Raw genomic sequence first — 21629 nt, forward strand, 5'->3', positions numbered from 1 at the left:
TTCGGGCGGAAGGCAGTGTACACCCCGGACAAGTGGCTACCTCATCGCAGTATTTGTAGAAATCTTTATTTATAATTGAATCACATTTATTTTCAAATAAGTTTTTAGTTATTTTTATATCTTTTTTTCCAAATAGTTCAAGAAAGACAAATGACAAATGAGAAATATTTTGCACTGTTATACAATTTAATAAATTTGAAACTGATGACATAGTGCTGTATTTTACTTCTTTATCTTTTTTTTTTCCAACCAAAAATGCATTGCTCTGATTAGGGGGTACTTGAATTACAAAAATGTTCACAGGGGGTATAACTGAAAAAAGGTTGAGAACCACTGCTCTAAAAGCCGTAGATGTTATTGTCACATATGCATGGCAGTAATGTCCTGTTTAAGAGTGTCACAACATTGCTGTTTACGGCAGACAAACTGCTTTACGGTAGACGAAAACGTGACTGCTGCTGTTGTGTGTTGTTACTGCACTGGGAGGATATTCATAAGACTGCCTGACAATAAACCCACATAAGAAACCAAGAACTCAGCCTCGATCATTCTACAGTTATAACGTCATTGGGCAGGCTGGCTGTTTATATTGTGGGAAAGCGGATGTGAAAACAGGCTGTCAACACGTCAATCATGTCCGCATAGAGCTGGAGTGGGTGTGGCCCCCAGCTCCGCCTGAATTTTGGGAGATTTTGGGGAGAAAATTTGTCCCTGGAGGTTTTCGGGAGAGGCGCTGAATTTCGGGAGTCTCCCGGAAAATCCGGGAGGGTTGGCAAGTGTGTGTGTGTGTGTGTGTGTGTGTGTGGTTTATAACATAATGACTGCATAGAATTATAATGTATAGATTGGAGGCATAGCTACGTTTGGCTGCCATTCTGTAGTTGTGATAGAGCTCATCATAGAGATCTCTGGTAGAAAAATTACAGATTTAGGTCATTTTGAAAGTTATGCACGTAATCTATTAAAAGTATAGTTGTGACTTTGCAGCGACCAATCAAATGAAGTCTGGGGAGCAGGGGGCGTGGTCTGGGCTAGAGTTTCTATACAGGCGTACAGTAACTGCTTAATAGACAAAGATAAACAAATATTATCTTATCTTTGCACTGCCTTTCAGTGAAGTGAACAGAGCTTAAAGTCTTCATGATGTTCTTGTTCTGTGCTTGGATACGGAATGTTTTGGTTTTGACCGCATGTCTAAATGCATGAAGTTTATTAATCTAGTTGGTTCACAAAGATGGTGGATACGCCTACAAAGGGAACACAAACCCTGTGAAAACTACTTATTTGAAATTGATACTTAATATTTCATATGTATTGTGTATTTTTTTATTTGGTTTTATTTGTAGTTAAAAAAAATAATAATTCAATAACCTTATAGCTAAGAGTAAACTGCTTTTTAATTAAGGAAACATTTTGAAAAGCTGGATAGCCCTTTATATATATATATATATATATATATATACATATACACACAAACACACATCACTCTTTGGAAAACGCAATTATGGACCCTGTATGGAAGCAAAAAAATTAAAATTTTCAAAACCCTATTTCGTGGATTTTAATCTTTGTGAAAATAGTGGTCAGTGTGTTGTCAAGCTTATGAGATGCGATGCAAGTGTAAGCCACTGTGACACTATTAATTTTTTTCAAATAAATGTCTAATGGTAATGTCAATCACTGCTTTGTTGAAAGTGTTACTAATATTGATACTGTTTATAATATTCTATTTTGTTTCAATACTTTTGGAATGTTGTGTGTCCTCTCAATTGCTCTGTTTATTGCTGTTCTGAGTGTTGCTGGGTCGGGTTTGGTTTTGGAATTGGATTGCATTGTTATGGTGTTGCTGTGTATTTTGTTGGATTAAATAAAAAATATATATAATAAAAAAATATATACATATTGTTGAGTCTTCTGCATTAAATGCATGATTATTTCCCATCTGAATGCGTAGATAATGGCCCATATATTTTTAAAGTCAAGTTCAAATATTTTTTTTGCCATCGGAAAAGTATTGGGGAAATTTTACTTAATTAAAAAACATTACTATTTCAACAATATGCATTAAAAAAAAAATAAAGATGCCGCTGCCCCGCAGTATTGACCACTCGTCTATTTGACGAAAAAGTGAACGAAATGCACACAAACTGTTCTTGCAACATTTTTTATTTTGAATAGCAAAGTCATCTCACAGAGACTACTTTGAATTACACAGAAGGCAAATAAATATACAGAATATTTGTAGGGTCATAATAGAATCAAAGACATTAACAATTGTTACAAAATGTACACTTTGAATAGTGCAAAACCACAAAACCCTGCCCTCAATTCGATTTTTGCATTGAGCCCCCTTGAGGACAGTGGAAGGTACTGCACGTGTCTATGCTGGAAACAGGCGGAACCCTGCTACGTGTAGTGAAAGAACATTGTCACGCCATGGGAGTGACAGTCGTGGCGTGGATATGCATCATCAGGCAGATGAAAAGGACGAGTAAATCAGGTCCAATTATTAAATGATGAGGCGATCTCTCTCCAGAGGGACAGTTTAGAAGCACCCGTGGCAAGATTTGAAATGTCAGAGGAAATCCACCAGGCGGGCCGTGCCCACCAGCCCTGAGTGAAAACACGTCGAAACAAACAAAACAATAAAAAAAAGGTCTTAGCACCGTCAAACGCCCCAACGACAACGCTTCGCCATTTTCTCTTCAATCCAACAAACGGATTGTGACAGGCACGACACATTTGGTAAAGTGCACTCGCTCCTTTCATTCTTTTCTCTTTTTTCCAACCTTCTTAAACACGCTTTCCCTCCCACAAACGCTCTTTTTTTTTTTAAAAAACAGCACACAGATAAAAAATAAATTTTTTCATGCACAACACAAACTTGTTGCATACTGAAATTTGGCGGGACTATTTGTTGAAACTTGGACCTTTTCAGCCAGTCGAGTGTCAGAAATGATCAGCAATAAGTCATCGGTGCTTCTTAAAGAAGCTGAAACTTCTACAAAGTGAAGACATCTTTTCGTCCTGTGCGACTACGCACTGACGGTGCAGGACCACCTCAGTGCGTTGATCATGATCAGGGTTTCGGCACCACAGGACAGAGGAGACATTCAAAGAAGGTTCTATGCGGAGAGAGGCGTGCACGTGAGGCGTCAGTCAGGCTCGCACTAGCCCTCATCAGACGGCGTGCTGGAGGTCTAAGCTGGAGCCGCTTGGCTTTGGTTCACACACACTGCAACCAGGCAGGGTGGGGGTGCGATTTGGCTGGGCTCCGTGGGACGGCGTGGGAGGGGTTTGGTTAGCCCTTCAAGTTGAAGAAGTTGTCTCTGGAAATTGCACAGGTCGGCCGGATTTCTCTCGCTCTAGGCGAGCGCAAAAATGTCTTCTCAAATCAGCAGTTATCCCCGAGGGTTAGGTGTCCTGGCTGTACCTGAGGAGGAGGAAACACGGAATGTCAGCAGGTGAGAATGTTCCACACCCTCAACAAGAACTGTAGGTGGAAAGGTCTGGAACGCACGCGCAGGTGTACGGATGCAATGATCCTAGTTTGGTGCCCGGGTGATTCATCATCACATGAGTGAACTGCTCCAATATGTGAGAGCAATGGAAGTCACACGGTGGAAAGAGAGCAAAGGGCCCAAAGAAGATGAGGGAAACATTGCGATCATTTAAAAGTGAAAAAGACGGATATAGTGTTGAAATGTTTCTATGACTACATCAATCAGAAATCTTCCTGAGAGCAGCAAAGGAGCAAAATCAAGGTAAAAGTCTTTTATGCCAGCGAAGGCCATCATATAGTTGCGAAATCAAAGTCTTTCCAAACATGTAGCGACACGCTAGCACGTTCATGCTGACAAGTTGTTTGTCCAAAAGTCAAAACATCACTCCTTCAGTGGTTCTCAAATGGGGGTACGCGTACCCCTAGGGCTACTTGAAGGTATGCCAAGGGGTACGTGAGATTTTTTTTTAAATATTCTAAAAATAGCAACAATTCAAAAATCCTTTATAAATATATTTATTGGATAATACTTCAACAAAATATGAATGTAAGTTCATAAACTGTAAAAAAAAAAACCAATAAAACAATGCAATATTCAGTGTTGACAGCTAGATTTTTTGAGGACATGTTCCATAAATATTGATGTTAAAGATTTCGTTTTTTGTTAAGAAAATGTTTAGAACGAAGTTGATGAATCCATATGGATCTCTAGTACAATCCCCAAAGAGGGCACTTTAAGTTGATGATTACTTCTATGTGTAGAAATTTGTATTTATGATTGAATCACTTGTTTATTTTTCAACAAGTTTTTTGTTATTTTTAAATCTTTTTTTCCAAATAGTTCAAGAAACACCACTACCAATGAGCAATATTTTGCACTGTTATACAATTTAATAAATCAGAAACTGATGACATAGTGCTGTATTTTACTTCTTTATCTCTTTTTTTCCAACCAAAAATGCATTGCTCTTATTAGGGGGTACTTGAATTAAAAAAAATGTTCACAGGGGGTACATCACTGAAAAAAGGTTGAGAACCACTGCTCCAATGAATACCTTTTGAAATGTGTTAAATACACTCTCACCCAACTTGTCATAGTTTCAGTCTTTTTGGTTAGTTTGGTATTTATTTTCTGGATTTAGGAGAGAGTTTTTGTTGTTGACGTTTTACTTAGTTAAAAAAAGGAAGAATTAATCATCAGAAAAATCCTTGTTTGTTTCGACTTTTAGCCTTAAAAATGCATTGAGGCTAGAAAGTGTTTTATTTGATTAATAGAACAAATTAAATCAGTAGACTACTCAAATAATTGATAGGTGCACTGGACTGTATATTGTGCATTCATCATATTGACCAATATCATTATGGACTGGAGGGTTATCCACAGGCCAGAAAGTGAGACATTACAGTAATGACATCAATGGAGGTCATCTCCTACACTCTAAGAGGGTCTTTTTACATTCCATCATATTTCATATCTGGGGTCTCTTGAACACATTTACTACAATAGAATAGAATAGACTTTATTGTCATTATATTTGCATTAAAGGCTCCAACTTAAGGTGCGGTTGTGGGAACAAATATGGGGTAAAATAAGTAACACAAGAGGTAATAAAAGGAAAAACTAACAATTGAAATACATAGACTACTATCCAATAACAACAACAAGCAATCCTGTACAATATACAAAACACTGTAGAAATACAATTCTTAAATTGTATGAATTAGCATTCTAATCAAGCCCCCAGACTTTTCCAGTTCGGAACAATAACAATATCGATCTGATACAATATCAGCACGAATCATAGTATATACAGTACTTATTTTTTCGTAGTGTGGAATGTTGGAAAAGGTTTGAATTAGTGACACATATTAGACAGATCAACATATCAACTCGGGACACCCATAGTATTGGGTATTGTATCGAACCAAAAAAAGTCTAGTCCCGCCTATCATTCATTACTCTGAAGCTACACAAATCCAGAGACCAAAGACCACATCTTGTGAGACTCAAGCTCAATGCACAACAAAAGGCAAACAAAGTTGATGCCTTTAAGAGTTACTATAAGACCACAGAAGGTGGTCAAAAAAATCAAATGTGTAGATGGGCATAAAACATACAGGAACAAACATCCACAGTCAGTCCTGGCAGCTCAGTACAATATGGCTAAGTCGAACACCTTTCAGTTGGAGTTGGGGTGGCTTTGAACAGTACCCCTTAAAATATGCATGACTTACCCTCTCTGCAGGGCAAACTCCGGCAGTGCACCGAGTGACGTCAGCTGTTCCTCCAGGGCCACGATACGGAGCCCGATGTAGCCCGAGGACAGCAGCAGCAAGAAAACCCTGAGGAGCAGAAAAAAACAGCGTTGTGTGTTTTGTGGAACGACTTGACAAAACTATGAATATTAGTATGAGCTATGATATCACAAGACCAAGCTACTTACAGTATCAAGTAGATGACGAGCAGGATGTTGAGGGTGCTGACCTCGCTCTGAACCAGCAGGGACTTGGCCTTGTCCGTCACATTCCAGACCCACGAGTTACTTGAAACTGGGGAGGGGACAGCAAGCATGCGAGGACGACATTAATATCAAAGTCATGATGCATCTAAATGTGTTATGTGGGCATCATTTGTTATTAATGAAGCAGTGAGCAGATAAGTCAAAAGGTTTTAATCTGCACGCATTAAAAAAAGCTTTCGCTTCATTTTGCAAATAGTTTGTTTTTAATAATAATACATTTTATTTATAAAAGGCGCCTTTCTGGGCACTCAAGGACACCGTACAAATTCAAAACAATAAAATCAAATTGGATAAAAACAACAACAAAGATAAAGAAAGAAAAGATGATTACAATGAATAAGCAGTTTTATACCTGATACGGACCCCTCCTCCTCTGAAGACAAGCTCTCACTCTGCTGGTTACCGAAAGTGGACCCTTTTTCGTTAGGCACTGTCTCTGTGGAAGAGCGAGAGAGAAACATTAACGTCACACTTATTTTAGACCTTGGAATATTGCAAATAATGCAGAAATGAGCAAAAACATCTTAAAAAACATGGCAAGTCCTTCACCTCCGTGTGTGCTGCCGTCCACGAGTTTGTCCTGTAAGGATGGCAAGTCTGAGCCGTCACACTGGTCTGAATGGCCTTCCAGGCTGGACTGGCTAGAGCTCTGTCATGAGAGGACACAGACAGATCATCATAAATATATGGAAGACAACATTACCGTATTGTCCCAACTATAAGCCGCTACTTTTTCCCCCCACGCTTCGAACCCTGTGGCTTTTAAAATGGTGGGGCTAGTTTATGGATTTTCCTAATGTTTTGTATTCAACTAATCGTTTTCAAATTACATTGACACAGGCAGTGAAAAGGTGTTTGTTTGTGCCTTGGCGCCATCTGTCGGATGAGTTCACTCACTGTAGGGTTGAAAATGTACTCGTTTGTGCCTTAAACCGGAAGTATAACCGCCCATAGCATTTTTGCTCAAAAAGATTCTTCATTCATCACTCCAAGCAATGTTTGTAAGTTTTACAATACAACTAAAACAATCCATACTTACTAAACCAATCAATGTTTGATGTCTGTAGGAGTATTTTAATATATGTATATGGATTCTCCAATTTGTTAGGTGCGGTAGGCCGGGAAACATGATATATACAGTTGCTGTAAATATTCTCATTCTTCCAGCACATTTCTCAGGCAAGTAAAATGATCCGAACTGGAATGTTCAGATTGTATTCCAAGACAAGAAAGACAAGAACCGTTTGGAAGTTAATTCCTGTCTGGGCATGTACACCCCCTTGTAGGAAGTAAACACTTTGGATCCGCCAGACTACTTGTTCTATCCAAGTCTGTGAGCATGAAGACTTGCTCGAATGTCTAAATCAATCTGAACAGTGAACTGCCAACAATTCAATGCTCTTAATATTATCCACTCAACAGCCAAGTAGGAGAAAAACAAACAAAACAAAACAAAAAAATCACAATATAATCTCACATACCACAAGTTTGCACTTGTCGAAGCTGTGCTCAGCAGAGGAGATGACTGGGCTGTTGTTAGCGCTGCGATCCTGTGAATGAAATTTACCATTTCAGTGCTGAACATACCTTGTAGTCTGGCCACCTCATGACAAAACATACAATCTTGGAATGTCCCGAGCAACATTTTTGGCCTCTGATCCAATTCCAATAATTCGACAATGAATTATAGAACTGAACATGTTTTATGCAAGTTAACCAAAATATCTAGCTAATCACTTTATTATCGTTTATATACTGATGCTAAACTAGTATCAATCGATCACCCCTACTTTACATTTAAGCTTTAGCAATTAGTTTCTTGTATCTTCCTCCTTGGTGACTGTAGCATGCTTAGCCAGTCATTTTCCTCTTGTCCCCCCGAGCTAATGCTCCTTAGAATAATTTTAGTTTATTTTCAACCCAGGTATGTGAGGATTAGTATCTTAGAAGTTGCTTTGAACTGTAGATAGACGACGTGTTCGTTGCAGCTTGCGCTCTAAATCGAGCCAGTATTCTGGCAAAACACACACTTTCCTTGAATTCATGCATGAGTGCAACAAACAATATGGAAATGTAATCATGTCTGCTAGTAAGTGTGCATCTCATTTGAAGGGGTCTTTCACGCACGTATAATCTTTAGCCATGATAACACTGGGTCACAGTCAGGCGATGGTTGATCAGTTAAAAAAGGCGAATGTCGGCCATTGATTCAACCCCATGGATCGGGGTCGGGACATTAGTAATATGGTCATGTATAGTGTAAGTATGCTGTGCATGTGCGAGTTTTGGGCCACTCACCTCCAGCTGAGGGGACACAGACCGCAGAAGCTGATAACAAGCTTCTCGGTTCCGCAACGAGACGAAAAGAAACTGCACAGAATAAATATACAGGAGAGAACATCAGCTATTGGATATTAGGTCGGTAAATGTGTTGTTTAAGGAGAAAAGCTAACCTTTTCTCCCTCTGTGGTTCGGATTGACAAGGCATTTGGTACCAGCAAAGCAGTGTTCTGCTTCTTGACAATGTGAATGGAGGAAACAGGGATAACGACCTGCAACAGAATAGAAACATTAGGATTAGTTTTATTATCTTAGTTTTTTTCAGTTTGGGCAATATGTAATCTTTACTCCAATAATGAGGTCAGAGTTTTGTTAAAATAGTCCCTGACTACCTTAGTGTCCTTGAGCAGAACAGAGGAGTGAAAACAGGCACTGCTGCCAGTTATGTACAGTCGACCATGGTAGGGCACTTCTTTTTGCAGGGCACAGATGTATGCTGGGAGATGAAGAGCCGTCCATGAACATTTCATCCACTTGGATCATTATCATTTCATAATCTAATATTTGTGTTCACTCACCGTGTATCAAGTCTTCACTTTCTGGAATGGCTGGAAACAACTTGTGGAATGTTGCATTGTGCTTTGTGAAACTCTGCAAGAGAGATAAACAAGAAGAACAAAATAAGACTTGGATAAAAAAACAAAAAAGCATTTAAACGAAATGTATTAAAGGGCAACATTATCACCAGACCTACGTAAGCGTCAATATATACCTTGATGCAGAAAAAAAGACCATATATTTTTTAAACCTATTTCCGAATTCTAAAAGAGTGAATTTTGGCGAATTAAACGCCTTTCTATTTATCGCTCTCGGAGCGATGACGTCAGAACGTTACGTCACCTAGGTAATAAAGCCGCCATTTTCTCAAACACATTACAAACACAGGCTCTCAGCTCCGTTAATTTCCGTTTTTTCGACTATTTTCTGGAACCTTAGAGACATCATGCCTCGTCGGTGTGTTGTCGGAGGGTGTAACGACACTAACAGGGAGGGATTCAAGTTGCACCACTGGCCCAAAGATGCGAAAGAGGCAAGAAATTGGACGAAATTTGTTCAAAATACGAGGGTGTGGGGAAAGTCGACGAAATGGTCAGTAGTTTGTTCCGCACACTTTACCGACGAAAGCTATGCTACTACAGAGATGGCAAGTTTGTGTGGATATCCTGAGACACTCAAAGCAGATGCATTTTCAACGATAAAGTCAAAGAAATCTGCCGCCAGACCCCCACTGAATAAGCCGGAGTGTCTGTGCTGAGGCAGACATGGCACAGAGATGTATGGATAACCTGCAGATGCATTTCCAACGATAAAGTCAACGAAATCACAAAAGGTGAGTTTTGTTGATGTTATCGACTTATGTGCTAATCAGACATATTTGGTCGCGGCATGACTGCCAGCTAATCGATGCTAACATGCTATTTAGGCTAGCTGTATGTACATTTGAAACTATATTTTCCCTCCACCCACATTTAATGCCAAACAAACACTTACCAATCGACGGATTTAAGTTGATTCAGTGTCACAAGATGCGAAACTTTCGATCGTTGGTCTGCAAATTTTACCGGCGATACTAAGGCAGACATGGCCGAATAGTGTCAATAGCTATTCGCTCAATAGCTTCAGTTTCTTCTTCAATTTCGTTTTCGCTATCTGCCTCCATACTCCAACCATCCGTTTCAATACATGTGTAATGTGTTGAATCGCTTAAGCAGCTGAAATCAGAGTCTGAATCCGAGCTAATGTCGCTATATCTTGCTGTGCTATCCGAATTGGCATCACTGGATGACGTCCGGAAAACGGACGGTGGCTTCACAGATAGCGAAAATCAGGCACTTTAAAGCTTTTTTTTTTAGGGATATTCCGGGATTGGTAAAATTTTGAAAAAAACTTCGAAAAATAAAATAAGCCACTGGGAACTGATTTTTATTGGTTTATAACCCCTCTGAAATTGTGATAATGTTCCCCTTTAATATGGTAAAAATGTGATATTTTTCAACCCAACTGGATTTTAACTAGCAATACTTTAGTTATCCTGCTATGGGCCCAGCAGGCAAGTTTTGTGCTGCATTCCGAGTGTGACGGCTGTGTTTGCACATGCCTCACAACAAATACATGTCTGCCCCTAATAGTATTAGCACACCCTTCACTTACACTTTGGGTGCCGCTGCCTTCGGTCCTTTCAAAGTCTTTGCAGTCACTTTCAAACGGCTGCGACCTGCACACATAACACACAGCAAATGTGAGAAGAATTTATCAAATGTTTTACAAGATTATAGAAACACACAGCCACGTCTCAGACACTACAATTCAAACATGTCAATCATCATCTTTCTCAGACAAACACAGCTAAAACAAGTTGCAGTATGCCAACAGTGTTGCCACCCTAACATTACATAACCCAGACCCTCTCGTGGGGGCGGACATTTACACTGAAGTTCATGTGTCTCGATTTACACTCCGACTGGTGTTGACGTGCCAGGCTGATCACGGTGTTGGCGGAAGTAGTCGCGCACACATTAAAATCATGTGAGAGCACAGTCGCAGAGAGAGAGAGAGTCATGTGTGTGTCACGACCTGGCTCAGCTTCTCAAAGTCTTGTGATGCAAGTTTAACGTGACTGCAAACTTGAAACAAAGCCTAGTACGTCATTGTGCATATTTAACCATATAATTATTACGAGGAACGTTTCCACAGTGTTTGTATTATCAACTTACATTGGCATGGTTTTTAGTATTGTTTTAGTTACATGATTTCACCAGAAACGGCACTGGACATATTGAGTCTGTTAAGCTAACTAGAGAGCTAGTGGATCTGTGACAATGACTTCTGTTTTGTTTGATCAGCCGTTTTACTGCTAAATATTTTTTGCCCTTTATAAATTTTTGTGGGTGTGGCTTGTATAGCGGTTCGCTAAATAGTCTGGAAAATACAGTACTACTATATATAAAAACAAATTAACCTTGTTGACCGCTAAATTGGCAACGCTGATTCTTTCGATCCATCTTTTTTTTCCCCTCGCGCTGACCAGGTGCGTTATGTGTTTACAATAGAGTAGTTCCTAACCTGGTAGATGACTGTTTGGTGAGGGTCTTGTGAGGTTTCTCGATTTCCATCTGAGCAACATCAAAGGACATTTTCTGGGGCTCCACCTTTTTGACGCCATCCTTGCTTGAGGCGCTCCTGCTTTTCTTCAATTTGGCTGGCACTCCGCCACCACTGCCATCTACCGGATAGTTGCTGGAAATTGGGAAAAAAAAAATATTTTGGACCCAGAACATCTGTGATGTGCGTACTTCACATGGTTGGAGATAGTTTTGCAATCACACATCATAAATGTTTACATATGTGACCATTTATTAGACAAGTGTCACTTTGACCAAATGAGACATTCATCTGCAGGGATTATTACCACTTCTTGCATTCACCAGAGATTAAAATACTAAAAAGGCAGCCTAGAGCTGAAAACTGCAGCTCCTTAGAATACATTTCACAAAACATATGTTCTTTAATTGCAGATATGTATGTGGCAGACTAACATGCAAAGTTTTATAGATTGCTAGGCAAGACTACTCTTTCCCACTTCACAATGTTTTATAGAGATACGGTAGATTGCGTCAGCGCTCTGGCTTTACACAGCAGATGCTGCTTGAAATAAATGTTGAACCTTTCCTTTTGGATACATTAGCCACAGCTGAAAATGAACAATGGATAATTCTGTATAGCCTTGAAAAGCAAATATGACAACTGACTGACACGTAGCAGCAACCTTAACAGCACGGAGGACGTGCCAACAATACCCATAAGAGGATACAATAATACAAAACAGACAATAAAAATAACCAAAATAATCTTACCTGCTAAATTTTAATCTTTTTGATGTACGGAAACTCATATACCCGCTGACAGTTGGCATTTCCTTTACTGAAAAACAACTACTAAATAATGGAAAGAAAAATCAGTCTTCATGTCTAACTATGACGAGAAAAAGCCTCAGCAAGCTGTAGAGTCCACCTGAATTTTTATGATGTGAGCTTAAACCAGAGACGTCTTGCTGTTATGTCTTTGTATGAATGTGTTGAAAGCGGAAGCCACTTTGTGCTTGTGGTGGTGTGACACTCCGTAAGAGGGTGACGTCAAACCAAGCCACTCCCCCAAAGCCAAACAGGCATGAAAGTAAGCAGCGAGGCGCACACACACACTGAGGCATTGCGGTGTTCAGGAAACACACTTCACAGTAAGGCGTGTGCTGCTCAAACCGGCCCTTCAGAACTAAAATTCAAGGAGTGGTATTGGCAACATCTGCCTAACAGCGACAACACAACATTACCCTGATGTAAATGCTTGTCAGAAATCTGCATAAAACTAAGCTGCGTGCGAGTGAATGAAAAACAATTACATGACCCACAGGACTACGTACTTGATGTCTCTTGTGTGAACAAACCATGGCGAATGTTGAATGTGCATCACTTTAAATAACTGGAGCAAAGATCACACTGTAAAGAAAATATATTGCGATGCAGCCTCGCTCGAGGTCTAGCATGTCATTATATCTGACTGCATTAACCATGTTAGTAAAAGCTGGAAGTTGTGGGATAATTGTAGTTCTAGCTTGCAGATGTTCCAGCAGCTAACAAACCTTCCAATGGAGACATCCACATACTTGAATAAAATTCCACTTGGAATACAGTCTGCAGACCATAATTATCCATCAGCTCATTGGATACATTTCACCTCGAGGTTAAACAAACACGGCAGTAGAGATAGTATTCAAAGGCTATCGTTTGTTTGTATAGATTGCAGCCTGTTCATCGACCAGACCAATGAGAGTGTTTTGGTACGTTAACTGTCTTTTCTCTTACTTCATTACCATTCCATTCAAGCACTTTTACTTGATCCAATTACCGAGGGTGTCTGGCACCATGCTTCTAATGCAACGCTGGTTGGGTAAAACAGGCATTACTGACTTAAGTAAACATCTGTTTAAAAAAAAAAGAAAAAAGTTTTCCGTTTAAACAAATCTGTGCAAGGTTGGAATTGGGCACGGTAATGCTACGGTTTCCATAGAGTCATATTTGAATATTTGCATTTTTTGTCTAAAAAAAACCCTTTTCATTAAGTAATCAGCCCAAATGGAAGCTAAAAATTCAAGATCTGACATCTGAAACCTTGTTTAAAAAATGCGTTTTAATCAAATGTGCCTCGATGAAAAGTATTTCCTGCCAGGAATATACTGCAAAATTAAACTCATGTTTTTACCGAACAACTTTTACAACAGAAGTCAGAAGCCTTGACCTTTGGCCAGCTTCCCGGATTGAGCGCAGCCACAAACCACAACAGCAGATTAAGCTTCAGTCCCATTGTGTAATAACAAAATTGCCCTGACTAATTGTGATACAGCATATGGCTTACTGTGGCATCTAAACTATTGGTTGAGTTTAATTTTGTCTCTGAGCTTGAGGATGGGGGTAACATCACATGGAGGATAACAGTAGGTTTGTCAAATTGAAAATAATTGACAAACTTTGAATTGTTCTTGCATTTTTGTATGTATTTGTTCACGTGTTATTTGTGGACAACCACATTATTCACTTCAAAATTGATCCGTTAAGCAGTCAGGCAGACTTTTGATCACTTAAGGGGAATCAGTCTGCAGCTCTGAATGAATAAACCACAGCTTTAGTTGGGCTTAAACAAACTAAACACAAGCAGTCAGCGGTAGATTAAAAAATAAAAAAAATCCTTGTCAACATTTACACAAATATAAATCATGCCTGCTTGACAATCACTGAGACTTAGATGTTTGATAAGTCTTACCTTCCCATAAGTTGAGCACAATGGTTTGGGGCCAGAGTTCTCTGTTGGTTTAGCAAGCCTTCCCTTCTATCCATTCCAAAACAAAATCCTTCCCGAACTGCACTTTTGCACTTAGAGCCACACCATCTACTGACCATACAATAGGTGTAAAGGTCTTTTTTGAAGCAACGCCCAAAGGACTTAACGTGTGCAGTAAGACTGATATGTAAAAGAGTGAAAATGTCAGACTGGGACAACAATTAACACAAAAAAAAGAATAGTTGAGGTCCGAGCACAATCTCCTCTAGAAGCTTTGTCTTCTCCTGGTAGTCTGAGCCTGTGTTGTGGAAATTGTTGTAGCAGTAGGAGGTAGATGGTTGTGGGGGGTCAGGGGTAAGAGACCCATTGGTGGGTCATTCACCTTTTAAAATTGCTTAGAAAATGCCCTCTAACAATTGGTTGGTTTCAAAAGCAGTCTTTGCACAGGACACACAGTTCATTTGTGTACCAGTGCTTAAGACAAGCATAAAACTATAGTAGCTAAATTATTATAATAGTCAGCAAAAAACTGTGGACTTTCATTTGCTGATGTGTCCTACTGCATGTCAGCCATGATGTGGCAACTCCACACACCCCAAAGACAAAACGAGCAATCCGGTTCTCATGTCAGCTTCAGAAAATAACATCCTATTGTGTAAGAGTGCCACCTTCTGGAGAGCAATGGATTGCTGGCCTATTTAAAATATCCAGCAGTTTATCCAGCCAAAACTTTGGAATCAGCAGCGGCTTTGAGACAGACATATTCAATCCATGCCCGCTATCAAATCTAGGTTAAATGCTAATCCTTTGATCCAAAACATTCAAACACGGAAACTTATTTCAGTATTATTAAACTATTCTAGATTTTTGTTCTATCATTAGGAATAATTTGATGTATTGTTTACATCCGCTTCTGAACATACATACTGTATATAATACATGGAAAAAAAGTCCTCATCCCTCAAAGACAAGTCAGCAAGACAGAGCAGCTACGTTTGGATTCAACAGTGATCATTTAGCTTCCATTTATAAGAAGCCAACTGAGAAAATTAAAGACGACTAAGCTATGATTCTGGGTTACAGTCAGAGGGATTAAGCGTGTTTGAGCTTCTACGGAGCAGACTGCAGGGGCAAAGAAAGTGAGCCTGACTCGTGGTCGGGGCAAAATAAAATGCATTTAGTGGCTCCCTGCCAGGCCTCAGTCTGCAGAAAAAAAAAACTGTGCACACACGCACGTGTGTATGTCTTTTGGAAAATAACACGTCTGTGTGCATGCGATACTGAATGTGTGTGTTTTTAAAGAAGTCATGTGGCCCAGTGCACACAGCGTCTCCCATCGTTGCGTCCATGCAGACTGGCAATGGAGACAGAGCTGGCCTTTCTTATTTCATTGCTTCTCTGCAAGCACACGTGAGAGAAGGGAAGGTGGGGGCAATGAAAACGCCCCACATGACTTTAATGATTAAGCTAGGGCTGGTCTGAATTTAATTTTATTTTAAATGGTTTTGGTCTTTGCTTATGCTGCTGTTGACACAAGACAACGGTGACCAGTTGTCTGCGAAAAGGCGACAAGTGAACAGAATATTTTTATAGCAAAATTTACCATAATGGTGGCCAGAGGACATTTATTATTTATCAATTTTAACCCACACATTACATGTACTGCATGTTGTATTAAAAGACAGTCGACACGCATTAAGATCCTAAAAGTGCAATCTATTGGCCTGACATGCATATTACACAATCCTGTATTTTTTTTACAGGTCTGTGTGAACAGCGATTGTGTCGGCAACTATGCAGATGGTATGTCAAACCTTTGAAAAATGTAAGTTTATGTTGTGTAAATGTCCCTAATAATGTAGTACATTTTAAAGTTACAGGAAAAGATGGGACAGACTTTTATTTGTCCCACAATGGGGAAATTATGTGGTTGCAGTGCAGATTTTACATATTGCAACAGTCTCCGGTACCCAGAGGTGGTGATTTGAGTGAATTCCTAAGAAATTCAATGTGTCCCAAATATTTTATTTATCATCATCATCAGCATCTGTGTTTTCTGATATTGTAGCATTAAACTCCTTTGATAATTGTATGGTAAGGTATTGGTTATGATTAAGATATATATATATATATATATATATATATATATTCTTTTATTTAAAAAATGTATCTGAAATCAAACAAATAGAACTAAAAGTGACCCCCCGCAACCCTAAAAGGGACAAGGGGTAGAAAATGGATGGATGGATGTTCACAGTTGCCGTCTGAGCATAATAAAATGGCAACCGCTAAAGTGTTTTTCATCTTCACCACTGCAGTATGTATGTTTTTATGTAAATACTATTCATATTTTTTGTAGATGAACAAAGTAGTCAAAATACAAGCAATAATAATAACAATAATAATAATAATAATAATAATAAAACCAAATATATCTAGCTTCTTCAAAAAGAAAAAATCATTTTGTGTTGAATACCTGGTGTTTAAAAAGTTGAGTTATTGATCCAATAGCTTTAAGTGTGCCAGTCTCAAACTTTAAATGGCAGACTTTAGCAAAAATGATAGTTGAATGTATCATTCAAACAACTTTGGTGTTTGTTATCAAGCTAAAAAACTCCTAACTACGGAGGAGTCGGAGATCGCATCCTATAGATGACAGACATGCCTCTGGATACAGATGTACTGCAATGAAAAGCAAGGTCTACTTTGCAAATTAAGGAAGTTATTTGTGTCTTTGAAATGTTACTCAGTAGTCCCTGGTCGCAGAGACACGTGTCCATTTATGTCCGGAAAAAACGTCAACAAATTGGTGCATTCCCACCAGTTACAGTGATTTTAAACAATGCACAATTTTTCGTGTGGAAAAATGAGTCGTGACCCTTAGAAGCAAGAAAACGGAGTTGACAGTGTCCTTTCAGATAATTATTCAGCAGGGCCGGAGAACGCGTAAGTAGTTAGATCAAGTTTATTTTCGACTGTGTCCGACTTCAAGGAACATGCTTAAACAGTGTACATTTTCAAAAGATATATTCTGATACTTTTGTAGAAGTTGAGACACGGTTTCATTTGCAAAAAGGGAACGCCTCCAGAACCACACATCTTGTTTGAAAGACTCAAAAAACAGGCTATGAAAGTAACCCATGAGCAAAATGTACACCAAAGCACATCCGATACATATACTCTAGACCACAAGGAATTGTTTGAAAATGTAGATTAAAATCTTTATAGGTCTCCTGTAAGAATGATAGAATCCAACTAAATTTTAAGGAATTCAGCATGCTATTGGGAATACAGAAAGGCCTTCTGTCTAAACTTAGTAACAAGGGCGAACAAGTGGTCATTAGCACTACCTTGACGCCGGCAACACATGACTTCAACTATCTCTGACCAACTGATTTGTGTGTAACTGGCCTTCAACATTCCTTCAACCTTCTAGAGCTAGCAGCACATTCCATAATTAAGACACTGAACTTTAACACTGTCCGTAGAAAGTGAGCAAGAGTTTTTTTTTTCACTCTTGCTGGCAGAATCTTCAGGTAGGCAACATGGCAGTTGTATGGTCGCCCCACCCAATTTCCAAACGCAACGTTACTTTGAAGTCAAACCTGATGGATCCTATTATAACCTGGTCTTTCAGATGGAGTGCATGGAGGTTGTAAGTATTAGTGCCTTAAATTCATTTAACTATGTATATATGGATGACAGCCTTATTAGTGAGATGTGCGTAAATAGGAAGTGGATCTGACTAAGAGGAGATTCAAATGTCATTGCTGGTCAGAACCTTAACTTTATGAAACCAGCCATCTAATATTGCTTGTAAACCACTACACTAAAGTGTGATCTGAAGAAATTAAAACATGCAACTCGATACGGTGAGTGTGTAATCCTGAGGTCACAAAGTCGGGGCATCCACTTGAACACCACAGGACGAATCTGATTGGGTGAGCTCGAACACGCCAACAAATTGCCATCAGTGGCAAGGAAAGCGAAAGGCTCAAGAGGACAAGAAGCACAGACCGAGAGATACATTTATATAACATCACGTACCACCTGTGACTGACTCATGGGAGCTAAATATAAGCCTCTCTCACAAAACAGACAAGAGGGTCAGTTCCCCCCAGGAATCCAAATAATAGAAAACCCTCCAGAGTCAACAGCCTTAAGGATATTCCTTATAGTCTGCATTGAGTGTGGGGGACAACTAGTGATGAGACTGACCCACATACTGTAGTGAAATGGATTAATTGATTGCTCAGCATGAGGTGATGTCAAGATTAAGAATGGAACAGATCTACTGGTCAGTGTGATATAGTCTGTAGGGATGTAAAAGATAAACCCGGTAAAACATCTTACGGTTTGAACCACCATTTCAAATTAAAATGATCATAACACTGTGATTGAAAAACACACTTTGATGTCACGGACTGGGGATGCTGCTAATTTCCGGGACAAGCAAGCTAATGCGACGATTCCTAGGCAAGCGATTAGCGATGATAGATCTAGCTGCTAGCATCTGATTGATTGAAACTTCTATTATTAGATTGCACAGTACATATTCCGTACAATTGACCACCAAATGGTAACACCCGAATAAGTTTTCAACTTTTTTAAGTCAGGGTCCACGTTAATCAATTCATGATTATTAGCAATCATGCTCCCATTGAACAAGGCAAACTTGTACAAACACCTTGCTGCCTGAGAAACTAAACCAACTCACATGTTTTGGGGACACATTTTTAGAACGCTAAGGACTTTGCTCTTCACTAGAATTATTTCTTTGAATTTTCCTGAAAATCTGCTCTTTCTATAGTATAGCTCAGTTGGGAGAGTGGCCGTGCCAGCAACTTGAGGGTTGCAGGTTCGATTCCCGCTTCCGCCATCCTAGTCACTGCTGTTGTGTCCTTGGGCAAGACACTTTACCCACCTGCTCCCAGTGCCACCCACACTGGTTTAAATGTAACTTAGATATTGGGTTTCACTATGTAAAGCGCTTTGAGTCACTAGAAAAAAGCGCTATATAAATATAATTCACTTCACTTCACTAAAAGGACTTAAACCATGGATTGATTAACGTGGACCCCAACTTAAACAAATGGAAAAACTTATTCGGGTGTTATTATTTAATGGTCAATTGTACGGAATATGTACTGTACTGTACAATCTACTAATAAAGGTTTCAATCAATAAATCAATCAAAAGACTTAATGCAAAAAACTAGTCATATTGATATGACACCGCTCTGTTGTTTTTAAGAATTTGCTGCAAAAATGGCAGTCTTTTCCCCCCCAAAAAATTCCCACGGTATTCGTTGAATAGCCCCGAACTAAGTTGTTCAATTGTGCTCATTGAAACCTATAGGCTGTCCTTTTAGGTTTGAACTTGAAAGAAAAAATATTAGTTAACCTTTTTGTGTGTATACAAGTACTTTCGAGCACACTCAACAAAAACCGTGATAATTACGATAACCGTGATGATTCCGGTTACAATAATCGCGATATTAACCGTTAGTACAGTTACATTCCAAAAAGCAATTCATTGACCATATGTATTTGAAGTCTCACATATTCTCACTATACATCCATAAGCCATCACTGTAGGGAGCAGACATTGTGGAAGTAAACCATTTTTACAATTATTTTGAGACAAACCCACCTCTAAACTGCCTACATTTAAAGGCCTACTAAAACCCACTATAACCAACCATGCAGTGTGATAGTTTATATATCAATGATGAAATCTTAACATTGCAACACATACCAATACGGCCGGTTTAGTTTACTAAATTGCAATTTTAAATTTCCCGCGAAGTGTCCTGTGACGTTATTGGTTGGAGAGGACATTTTATCCCAGCACCACTCACGGCTAAAAGTTGTCCGATTTAAGCGCATAATTACACAGGATTCTGGACATCTGTGTTGCTGAATCTTTTGCAATTTGTTAAATTAATAATGGAGACGTGAAATAAGAATGCTGTTGGTGGAAAGCGGTGAATTGCAGCTCCCGTTAGCAACCGAGACACAGCCGGTGTTTCTTTGTTTGTTGTGAAGCTTTAACACAGAGCGGACAAGCAAACATGTTTCTCTACGTCAACCGGCAAGTTTTTGGATGGGATAATTGTGATATTAAGTCGGCTCTTACCGGACACATCAGTGGATTATGCGTCCTCCTGCAGCAGCTGTTAAAAAGGCAGCTGTGATCTTGGCTCCTCGGCTTCTCTCAGAGACACTGGCGTTCACCGCAGCCATCCGACTTTCAAGTATGACTTTACAATCTCACTAAAACACTATTAAAACAATAAGCAGATAAGGGATTTTCCAGAATTATCCTTGCAAATGTGTCTAATTACATCTGAAACGCTCCCACTGGAACCGTCACCTTTTCTTTTTTTTTCTAATCCTTCACTTTAAATTTCCTCATCCACAAATCTTTCATCCTCGCTCAAATTAATGGGGAAATTGTCGCTTTCTCGGTCCGAATATCTGTTGCTGCTGGAGGCTATGATTAAAAACAATGTGAGGAGCCCTACAACCCGTGACGTCACGGGCACATCGTCTGCTACTTCCGGTACAGGCAAGGCTTTTTTATTAGCGACCAAAAGTTGCGAACGTTATCGTCGATGTTCTCTACTGAATCCTTTCAGGAAAAATATGGCAATTTCGCAAAATTATCAAGTATGACACATAGAATGGACCTGATATCCCCGTTTACAGAAGAAAATCACATTTCAGTAGGCCTTAAATGCCCAAAACAGCATCTTCGCCCATAGCATGGCTATAACTGGTTAGCATTAGCAACCGAACCCGTCTCTACAATTACCCACATGTCAAAGTGTTGACATTTCAAATGACGAATTATCATTTTGTCCTGCGTTAGAGACTCGTAAAATGACACTTAGTGTAAGAATATATCTTGCTGACATCAATAGAATGCTAACGGTTAGCATCCAAGCTGCGGGTGCCGCGCGTAATTCATTCCGCTTACCTCTCCTGCATGAAGTGCTTGATTCTGACCATGGCCTTCTCGTCGATCTTCCTTAGAAAGGTTTTGAACCTTTCTGTCTTGTTTTCGAGCATTCTACCCTTGGGCCGGCGGTGGTGGGTTGATGTGAAGGCCAAGTGCCGAGCAGCACAGCTCTTGTTTGGATTCTGCCGGTGTCACCCACGGCTGCTTAAGATAATGAGCCTGAATCGGACCAAGCCTGCCGACCAATCAGCGTCGAGGACAACGGTCATGTCAGGCGGAACAGCCAATCAGAAAGAGGTAGTTGGCTCGGTCGGGACCGCCCATTACCTTATATGACAAAAAGGGGTTGTCCTTAGTTATAGCAATGTGGAAGGTCCTGTGTTATCATTGGAAACAATGTCATCAATAATTGACTTTAGGCCAGTGGTTCTTAACCTTGTTGGAGGAACCGAACCCCAACAATTTCATAA

At 39.6% G+C, this 21629-nt stretch overlaps 1 protein-coding gene across 2 annotated transcripts; it reads right to left on the reverse strand.

The window, feature by feature from the left end:
• Positions 1 to 2148: 2148 nt before the first annotated feature.
• Positions 2149 to 21377, reverse strand: si:zfos-943e10.1 (GRAM domain-containing protein 2B). Of its 2 annotated transcripts, none has more exons than XM_061883327.1 (13): positions 21178 to 21377; positions 11428 to 11601; positions 10516 to 10579; positions 8883 to 8955; positions 8697 to 8800; positions 8478 to 8576; positions 8323 to 8394; positions 7506 to 7574; positions 6574 to 6673; positions 6377 to 6460; positions 5947 to 6052; positions 5738 to 5845; positions 2149 to 3433 (listed from the first exon to the last, which is right to left on the reverse strand). In XM_061883327.1, the coding sequence occupies exons 1-13, from the start codon at positions 21267 to 21269 to the stop codon at positions 3415 to 3417; spliced, it is 1164 nt and encodes a 387-aa protein (XP_061739311.1). In that variant the 5' UTR covers positions 21270 to 21377; the 3' UTR covers positions 2149 to 3414. The 2 variants fall into 2 exon arrangements, with proteins under 2 accessions (XP_061739311.1, XP_061739313.1); XM_061883329.1 differs by lacking the exon at positions 21178 to 21377 and adding an exon at positions 12219 to 12459.
• Between the last annotated feature and the right edge of the window lie 252 nt (positions 21378 to 21629).

The sequence above is a fragment of the Nerophis ophidion genome, linkage group LG22, assembly GCF_033978795.1.
Source record: "Nerophis ophidion isolate RoL-2023_Sa linkage group LG22, RoL_Noph_v1.0, whole genome shotgun sequence".
In the NCBI taxonomy this organism is placed as follows: domain Eukaryota; kingdom Metazoa; phylum Chordata; class Actinopteri; order Syngnathiformes; family Syngnathidae; genus Nerophis; species Nerophis ophidion.